At 55.1% G+C, this 9,800-nt stretch overlaps 1 protein-coding gene across 1 annotated transcript; it reads left to right on the top strand.

Annotated features, from left to right (window-relative positions):
* On the top strand, positions 1 to 2,871 carry LOC131215687 (integumentary mucin C.1-like). The gene is made up of 3 exons (XM_058210078.1): positions 1 to 320; positions 484 to 620; positions 1,533 to 2,871. The coding sequence occupies exons 2-3, from the start codon at positions 506 to 508 to the stop codon at positions 2,627 to 2,629; spliced, it is 1,212 nt and encodes a 403-aa protein (XP_058066061.1). The 5' UTR covers positions 1 to 320; positions 484 to 505; the 3' UTR covers positions 2,630 to 2,871.
* Positions 2,872 to 9,800: the final 6,929 nt, after the last annotated feature.

The following is a 9,800-nucleotide window of genomic DNA, read 5'->3' as shown; positions in this document are numbered from 1 at the left end:
CGGTCACGTATCTGAGTGTGGTTGCGGCCAGAGCGGCAACAGTGCCAACAACAGCAACAACAACCGCAGCTCCGAACCGGTGTGGCCACCCCATTCACCCAGCCAGCCAGCGTTTGGGGGGATCGATTCTTGGGCAATCCTCCGGACCAGTGAAGAACGGTGCAATTCTTAGAGTTCCCCCGCTACACCCACCCACCTTGAGGGAGTGGTCGTTCGTGGACCGTGAAATCGTGACCCAATACCCGTGTGTGCCTGTGTGTGCCTGTGGTGGAGTTAGTGCCAAATCGCGTGCGCCACGCTTTTCCCTACCTTATATCGAGGTGAGAGTGAGAGAGAGAGTGTGAGAGGTGTGTGAGAGAGAAAGAGTGAGAGAGAGGTGTGCAAGAAAGTCGTGCCCGCCCGTCGTGGGGCTTCCACGTGAAAGCCCGCCCGTCTCTACAAGCCGTTCTGGTGTCCGCCTTTCCCGTTGTGTTCCTTTCGCAGGGGCACCGTCGGAGATCCTGAGATGAAACTGGCGGTATGCGCCGCGCTGGTGCTGGTGGCGACGCTGGCCCTGGGCAGCCCCCTGGACGACAGCCACCGGGCGGCGCTGTTCCGCCGAACCCGCATCGGTCCCAAAGGTCAGTTGACTCCGGCAGACGGCGCCGCGTGGCCGCCGCCTGCCACCGCTGCCACCGCTAGCCCATTGCACAACAACAACCCCCCTCGTCATCATCATCATCACGATCATCACCATCATGCTCATCATCGCCTCCTGCATCAGCTTCAGCTTCCTTCTCTGCTTCTGCTTACCGATCCCTCCATTAATCGCACCACCGCCGGCCGCCCGTATCACGGCCGGCGGCGGCGGCGGTTGCGACGACACCATTCGAATGCAAATCATCACCCCATTTCACCCACCACCACCACCACCTTTGCATCACCACCCCATCGTCGGCCACGCGTCCTCGAAGACGGGCGGCGATTAAATAACTCAGCCTCGGCGCAGCATCCGCCTCTCGGCGGTGACGGCGCCGCCACCGTCGCCGTCGCCGTCGGCGGCCACACAAAAAACAATAGCAACCTGACCCAACCCACCGGTAGTGGTGTAAGTGACGCTCGGATGCGTTTGCTTCTAGACGCGGCGATAACCCGACTGGCGGCGGCCCACGAGCGGCAGCTGCGGGTGGCGGCGGTCGGCGGCAACCTCAGCTCGTTCAGCGACTACTTTCTCGCGCACCTGCGCACCCACAACGCCGCCGTCGGGTTCGCCTTCGACCGGTGGGAGGTGGCGAGTGCCGGAGTCGCCGGTTCCACCGAGCCCGCGTTTTACGACGAGGTCGAAGGCATCGGCGATGACGCCGCCGCCGCCGCCATCACGCTAACCCACGCACTAAACCCACCACCACCACCCACCACTGATAACACCCATACTACACCCACCGACACGAACACGACCGCACTGCCCGCCAAAGTCTGGGGTGAGGGTACAGAGTCACGGTTCGGGCCGGTCCTGGAGTTTGTCTTACAGCGTGTCCAATCGATATTTTCAGTCTACAAGCACGAGGACCAGAGCCGCCCCGGCATCCCCGTAGCCGACAACCAGGACACGCCGGCGGCGTCCGGCGAGGTGTCGGCCCGTGCCGCCAAGCCACCGGCCAAGGAGCTGCCGGCGTCGGTGCCAGCGGCCAGCGATGAGTCCTCGGCGCCTTCAGCTCCGGTTGCTCCTGGCAAACCCGGCCTGAATCGGTTGTTTGCCCGCAAGAAGTACAGCCCGCTGTTGCGCTCGGACGGATCGCTGAAGGGCGCGGCCAGTGAGTCGGCAACGACGGTCCCCAGCTCCACGGAAGCCGCAGTGGACTCGTCAGACGGTCCCGGCTCGTCAGTGGCCACCAGCACACGCCGCACGCGCCCAACGCGTCCTGGCAAAGTGCCTCGGGTCACCTCACCCAAACCGACCGTCTCGGTGAAACCGACCAAGATTTCGTCCCGCTTCTCGAAGCCCACCCCGGAACCGACCGACAGCACGGTGACCCCCGTCACCCAGCGGACGACGCGCGGCCGAAGGACGCGCCCTTCGAAGCCACCGAAGGGTGGCCCAGTTCCGGTGACGGAAGCCACAACCACCACCAGCACGGCGCCTTCCACAACTTCCACCACTTCCACGACGACGGCTGCTCCGACAACGCCTGTTCCAACCACGCCCTCATCCACCACCACCACCACCACCACGGTCGGACCTACGACTTCAACTTCAACGGTGGCCGATCCCGGCGTGCTGGTCGAAGGCACCTCCGTCGTCCACTCGTCCGTGAGGGGCGAGACCAGCTCCTCGTCCGCGAGCCCTACAACCACCGTGACCCCATCGACGACAACGACGACCGCGGCACCGCCGCCGCCGCCGGGTGACGCAGACGATGATGAGGTTCCGGCCCCGATCACCACCAACGGGCAGCAGCAACCCTCGGAGCCGGTTGCCCGTCCGGACCGGGATCGGGACGATGAGACGCTCGTGTTCAGCCGGGCACCGAGCGGCCCCAAGGCCGACCGGGTGATCCCGGTCGTCGAGCGGCAGGACGATGCGTCCGCCGAGGACGACAGCGGGCCCCTGCGGGCCACCAGCTTCGAGCGGGCGGATGACCGGAAGTAGTGCCACCGTTCGCTTCCTTCCTGGCCGCGCTTCGGCAGCTCTCGGCGCGGGCGAACGCAGTGCGAATGAATAAAGAATGGTAACTCTCCGTGAACCGAACCGACAGAACGCGTTCGTTGCGAAAGAAAATGGGCTCGCGATGTTTTTCGTGCCAGTTGGGCGATGTTTTTCGATTAATTCAATGCCGTGCTAGGAGCATAAGTTTAAGATGGGTGAAGCCAAAATTTGAAATAACCTCTGTCGGTCGGCTGATTGTGAAGAAAAAGAAGCTAATAATAATATCTTGAAAATATTTGTTTTTTATACTTTACTTTTATATAGTAATCGTTTTGGCTTCCTGATTGTTCGGGCCTATCCTGTGGCAATCAGAATTCCCAATATGGGCAATCAGAATTCCCATTACGGACCGGCCGAGGAAGCTTGGGTATCTCTCTTTAGTCTGACTAATTGATCACGGCTCAAGTGGCCATGGGTTCTGTTCACCCTGACACCGGAAGATACTGGAATCTAACCCATCATTATCAGCGTGACGAAAGGTTGGCCCAAAAATAAAGACAGCTCTCTGCTGTCTGTTCTAAAAGACTGATTTATAACTGATTCTAAACGACTGTTCTGTGTATAGTTCTCTCTAAGTTCTCTGTAAGCGGCCAACAGCGGTGCGATGTAAGTGTGGAACTGTGTGGGCTGTGAGTCGTCATTGTTTTATTCCTCTCAAAAACCAAAACTTTCGAGAGGCGTCAAGAATAGTGGAGCTCCAACTGAAACTTCGTTGCTAGTAGATTTTGCACCGACGGCGAAGTTTTGATCAATTTTTTGGAGTGAATTTTTCCGATTAAAAACAAATGACCACACACTGGCAGTGTGTTATGAAGAGTCGGAATGGCTAAGAAAACCTCTGCGTCAGGTCGAGAAGAAAAGCGCGAGCAGCGTTTTCCCAAACGTTTTCAATGCGCCCTCGCGTGTACTAAACTGTACTAAAAGCGGTCGCCGAACCGAATGGTGCTTTGGGCAAGAAAAAGCTACCCCAATTCGCGGAACGCAAACAATCCCCCTCGGAAGCGTTTTTCCTGCATGGCCCATGGCTGGCAAGAAAAGCTCGCGTTCGGCCCTGAGTTCCACTGAGTTCCGCTGAGTCGATCGTCGATCGCCTATTTCTTTGTTGAGCTCACCAGCGCCAAGCGTTTAGTCAGTGTCTGACAGCGAAAGCGTACGGGAGGAAAGTATCGATCCTCCGTTCAATCGGTTTCGACAAAGATCGCGGCCAATCTGCCCGTTCCCCTCGCTCTACGGAAGGGCTTCCGGTCAGCGAAAAAGGGCTCCCGGAGTTCCCGTGGGGATCCAGGTTAACCCAGGTGCGCTTAGTGTGCGCGTTTAGATTTTAAGATTTCGCCGCCGTCGCCGTCGCCGCTGCTGTTGGCCAGAATCTGTCCAGGTGAGTGAGTGGTAGTGCTGGGTGTGTGCGCGTGTGTGTTGTGGCTGCAGCGCGCGATTGCAGCATACGCGAAGGGCGGGCAGAGTGGGCGCTCGGCCGGGCTGCGTGGTGACTGGCCGTTTCCTGGAATGTGCGCGCATAAATCGCATGACTCACGGGACGAGGCGGTGCCGGTGGTGGGTGGCCCGGCCCCCACCCCCGCCTCACGATCAGGAACGGATGAAAGATGGTGAACGGCGATCTGTGGTGTGTGCGGCGAAGAAAAGTGTCCCGCGAGTGCGCCGTCGTCCCGGCTCAGGCTGTATTCAGGTTTCACTCCCCTCCCGTCCTATTCTCTTGTTGCTCCCCCATCTGGGGTGCGAACCGGGGGCCCGCAAGGACCGTGATACATCGCGCAGTGCCATTGTTCCGTGCGGCGTAAATCTTGATTCCAGCCACCGTCGCCGATGCGAGGGGCCATCTTCTTCTCGTGTTTTATCTCGCGGGATGCGTTCGGACCCGTGCCTTTTATTTAATGTGATTTGCCGCTCGTGAGAGAGCGAGCGAGAGAGAGAGAGTGTGTGAGAGAGAGAGGGCAGTGGTCAGAACAATGCAACGGTGGTCAGTGGTGACGGTGAATGAAATGTTTGGTGAAAACGAAACCGCCAAACGCCCGAAAGCCCCGCGAAGCCCTCCGTTTATGTTAATGTGCGTTGGGCGAGCGAAAGATGAGGTGAATAATAAAAGGTGTGACACACACAGACACACACACAGCCACACTGTGCACTGTGGGGGCGGTGGCACGGAAGCAAAACGGTGCCACCCGACCGATCGCGGGCGCGGCGAAGGTGAAAAAAGGTGGGAAGCGCATACAAAAGATCGCGCCGCGACCAAGCGACGAACCCACCTGATTAGCGACCCGGGCGCCCGCCGGTGACGAAACATGGCCGCAGGGGCAGCAGCGTTTAGCGTGTTGGGTGCGACGCGAGCGCCAAGTGCCGCCGTTACAGAATCCCCCTCCTGTTGGAAGGCTTCCAGTTTGGCGGTGGCTCCCAATTGGCTTCGTGATCGTTCTCGGGCTCTCTTACAGCTCGTCGAGAGCAATAAATCATGCCCACAAAGTGGTTACACTGTTGGTTCGCTGGCACTTCAAACCGTCACACTTCCTTCCACCAATTTTGTGGCCACCCGTTTCTAGGTCGCACGCGATCGGCTCCATTTTGTCACCCATTTGGGGCCCGCTAGTGTGGCACTCGCAGCGAGCGGGGTAATGAGTTTACGTAATAAGTCGGACAACAATTACGCAACCGGTCGTCCGTTCCGTTCCGTGTAGCCGGTCCCGATCGGTCGGGGATCAGGAAAGGTGAGCTCTTTAAACAGCGAGCACGGCGAGCGGATTGTTTACTTTCTGGCCGCTTCTTTCGCTTTCGAGATCCACCTTCGATCGGAGGCCCCCCCTCCGTTTTGGCCGACCCAACCTTCCTTCTTCGCATCGCATCGATCGGGGAACGTACATCGGAAAGCCTATATGAATCGTAACGAAACAGGTTTGCGAGAAAGCGACTCTGGCCGGCCGATGGTTCTGCTGGGCGCTCCGGCTCCGACCGGTGATTACGGCATCGCCAACGCCAGCCGTTGGCGAATCGAATTGAAAGTATTTCTTACTTTTCAAGGCAACGACGCCTGTTGGTTGCGGTGCGCCATTTTCCTTTTGATATTGTCTGCACCGTTGGATGATTGTCCTTTGGCGGCCGATTCGGTTGACCGATGAAGGATTGCTCCAAAGTGGGAAGCGGCCGCGATTATAATTGCTTCATAGATTCGTTTTCGATTGCCCGACCATCTGACGGGCGGCGGGCATCGCTGGACGATCGCGACACGGTCGGTGTCCAGCTTTCAGGCGACGAAGTTCGGTTAGTTGGTTTGTGTTTTGGTGAGTGTCTGGCGTAGCGCTGACCTAGTACTGTGGCCAAAAAATATCGCGAACTGAAAATCCAATGTGTATTTATTATGGTGAGGGTCTGAAGAGTTCTTCTTAGGAACCAACTTGACCGACGATCGAGGAACCGATTTTGATAATATTATGATCTTGCCGATAATATTTGATAATGCACCACGCTACAATAATCAAAGCGAAAGCTTTCCCGTTACTTTTTGGCCACACTAGTATGAAGCTGTATGGCCACGGAACGCCCAGACCAGTCCGTGGGTGAAGCAATCACCTGCGGGCCGATCGGGGTCGTGTTGTCTCCCTTTCTCAACCCTCGTGGGTCCTTCGCCGTGGGACACCTCCATCGGAACAGGGCCACAGACACACATACGAGCGTGCGGAATGTTGCGTTAATTGCGCAGAATGAAGCCGAGCCGTCTTATCGGCCGATTGGTGGTGGTGAAAGATTTTCTCGATCGAAATCGAAAGTCATTCCGGCGACCACGCGGCGACCACGAGTTCTCGCATCGTGATGCCTGTCCGACGCTTCGACACTGAGATGGTGGCGGCAGCGCCAAATATGGTCCGGAGCAGCCTTGCTTGGCCAACATCGTGCTGTGGCGGAGTGTCTGCGATCGGGCGGATTATGACCGCACGGTTTGAGGGTTACGTACGCGAGTGGTCGTGTGTTTCTGCTTCTCCTTCGCTCTTCCTACGCATCTGCGCAAAAAAGCAGACCCCGGCGCACTGACTGATGGCGTCATCAAGCGCCCCCCACCGAAAGACGGACCTCGGAATTCTTCTCGTGCCAGTTCGGGCCCAGTCGTGTCCTCCATTTTTCATTTCTTGTGCGCGGCGATCAGGCCATCGACGGCCGTCTCATCGGGCCGGAGATTGCTCCAGTCTCCGCTCCCGACTGTGGGCGCCCCGTGAGTGGTGGCAAAAAATTTGCATTTTTACCGTAGGCCGACCGGGGCCGGCGTGGGCCGAACCGAGCGCCCCGTTGGCCGTGGCGTGCTCAGATTCACTTTCGACGCCCGGGCCGGCCGACGACCGGAAACGACCGGAAGTAGGAGGTTGCGTGGTGCGGATTCTTAATGCCACTATCGCGAGCCAATCAAGCGGGCCGCTCAACTCACTCGCCGTTGATTAGGAGGCCGGCGGAGTGCGAAGTGATCGTAAAATGTATTTCATTTGGCGTTGCTCAATGTCTTTTGGTACGCGGGCCTTTTTATATCGCCCCCCCTTTCCGGCACTTGCGAGCATTTTGATTGGCCAATGGCCGCGGTCGGCCGGAAGTTGAATGCGAATTGGCGCTCCGCTGTGTTCCACTCCAGCGTTCAATCGAAAGACTTCAACCGAAATGTGCAAGCGACGAACCTCCGTTTGAGTCTCTTCCTACACCGCGACGAAAATTGCTGGCTAACCTCCGAATACTCGGCAACGGTTCCTCACTAACGCCGTAATTTGTCCACATTAAATGATTAGACGCGATAATCAAATCATTATCCCTGAGCTCGACCCCGGAGCGTTTCCGGGGTTGCAACGGAACTCACTTCCCATGCTCTATTAAAAGCCCATTAGCCGTGTCCGCGCGGGCGGGTAGCAATCAAGCTGGCGACATCTTTTGTCGTCCAGCACTTAGGCCCCCTTTTTCTCTCGACCCTCGCATGGAGCGCGCGTTCGAAAGAAATGCATCGTTGCATCGTTTTCCCATCGACGTCGTCGTCGCTCCACGTGCCCTTGGGTAGCATTAAGGGTAGCATTGAAACATTCCATGCATTACATGATGCCTCAACAAAACGCGTGGCTCAGCGCGATGCACTGTGGGGAATTTGTAATGGGGAAGGCGGACATGAATGGGTTTTGGAAGAATCTACAGACTTGTTTTAACTTTTTGACTTTTACTTTGCATGTGTTTTGATCGACTACACCATTTTATTTGCAATGCACGATTAGATGTAAAAAATTAATTAGTTGTCGAAATTTTAAGGTATTTTTACGAAACAAATACAAAACTTTTGAATAATCTTTGACTGTGACCGATCAATTCTCGGAATTAACGCAACCCAGAAAGCTTCAAACTCGCATTCGTCATAGTTAACGTTTCTATTTTAAGGATATATAATTGAGAACCTTAAACCTTGAAGTCGGTTTATGAACGCCCCCTTTCCCCATAGTGCGATTGCGCGGCCGCATCTTGACCCCCCCCTCCGAAGGGGCCATCCTTGGGGATGGGAACCGACCCTGACACATTCTCACTGCAAGCTTATCGTGGCGCAACAGCCGGGCGGAGCATGATAGAGCGAGCGAAACGGGTTCCTCTATGGTAATGAAGTGTTAAGCAAATTGCTCGACTCCGAATGCCCCGTTATGCTGTTCACACCGGAGATCGCCGGTGATCGCTATCAGCGTACGATGATTCTATTACAACCACACCCGATCTCCGGAGTGCACAGAACGGAATCGGAATTGTATAGAATTAAATAAAAATCAAAAAAAGGCCCCAATCAATTCGAATCTTCAAAGAAAGCAGGTAACTTCCCCGAACCCGCATTAGAGCCGTCGGCCCGAGCTTCCGAGTGATCCACTTCACAGCATTGCGCGAAACTCACAATTCGACAAATCGCCGGCCCGATTAGCGCCGGCCCCAAACGAGAGCCAATTTTGGCCGCGCATCGCTAATGCGAAAATAATTTTCTCACGCGAACCTTGTTTTGGCTCTTTTTTCCATCCCATTATGCCCTCAGTTCCGATTCCCGAGCCAAGTAAACGTTCGTCTGCGCCGTAAAAAAAACATGTGGCTCGCAGCATGTGTGTCGCAACCTTCCCTTATCGGGAAACTGGCCGCCGGAACTCGCCGAACACCGGACGGCGAGACCTTCCGCATTCCATTTGCGCTGCGGTCGAATGGGTATTTATTTATCATAAGACCATTGGGTCACCAGAAAGCGGGTCGAGGGCCACCGACCACGACCGCGGGTACCTTTTGCTTGTGTACGTCTGCTCAAAGTGACAGTGCGCATTTTTGTCCGCCATTGCTAGCGGCGAACGATACGAAGCCTCGAGACTGAATAAAATCTTCCATTGAGTTTTTGTAGCCATCGGAAGGAATATCCTTAAGAAGCGGTGTTACAGCCGATTGAATCGCTGGAATGTCATCCTTTGAAGGCCGATCGGAGCTTAGGGAATAGGAAATAGTCACATGATGACAGATCAGGCGAATAGAGGTGGTTGTTGTTCGATTTTTGACAGCTTTAATCATGTCTTTCGAATGTGTTACACGATAATGTGTGCTGTTGATCGTCTGCGGAGCAAAACAAACCCAAACTTCTCTTTTCCCACCAATCTATGATTGTTTTCGGTCTTTTGAGCGCTCAGGACTTTCATCGTCTACCGATTCCTCACGAGTCTACTTGAAATCGTTTATCGTCCGCACAAAAATGTTTACTCTATTCATACACTGCACGCCATAAAATTGTTGTATCAAATTATAGGTCTTAGCCCATATTTAACCAAGTTTAAAACAAAATTTAGTATTGGCTCTTTGCCCCTTGTTTGTACTAAACCTACCGACAATATCTAGCGCGGATATCTTTTCAATCTGTAATCAGATTTGCATGAAACATAATGCGTTTGATAGAGAAAGATCTTACATCGTATAAACTTTGTTACTTACTAATCTATGGCGCTGCATTTGATACATTTCTTTAAAAATAAAATCTAGTTATTTAGCGAACGTACTGCCAGTCTCTCTTCAAGGCAGTCTATCTTCCAAAAGTCAAGGTTCCCATCGACGTGGCGTCCGTCCACGGATCCAGCATTCATTT

This window comes from Anopheles bellator, chromosome 1 (assembly GCF_943735745.2).
Source record: "Anopheles bellator chromosome 1, idAnoBellAS_SP24_06.2, whole genome shotgun sequence".
Lineage (NCBI taxonomy): Eukaryota > Metazoa > Arthropoda > Insecta > Diptera > Culicidae > Anopheles > Anopheles bellator.
Note: the sequence above shows the minus strand (reverse complement) of the source record. Positions and strands in the feature narration are given on the sequence as shown.

Coding starts and splice junctions, on each gene's coding strand:
- LOC131215687 (XM_058210078.1), top strand. CDS start 506: ATGAAACTGGCGGTATGCGCCGCGCTGGTGCTGGTGGCGACGCTGGCC. Junction 621..1,532: donor AACCCGCATCGGTCCCAAAG/GTCAGTTGACTC, acceptor CGATATTTTCAG/TCTACAAGCACGAGGACCAG.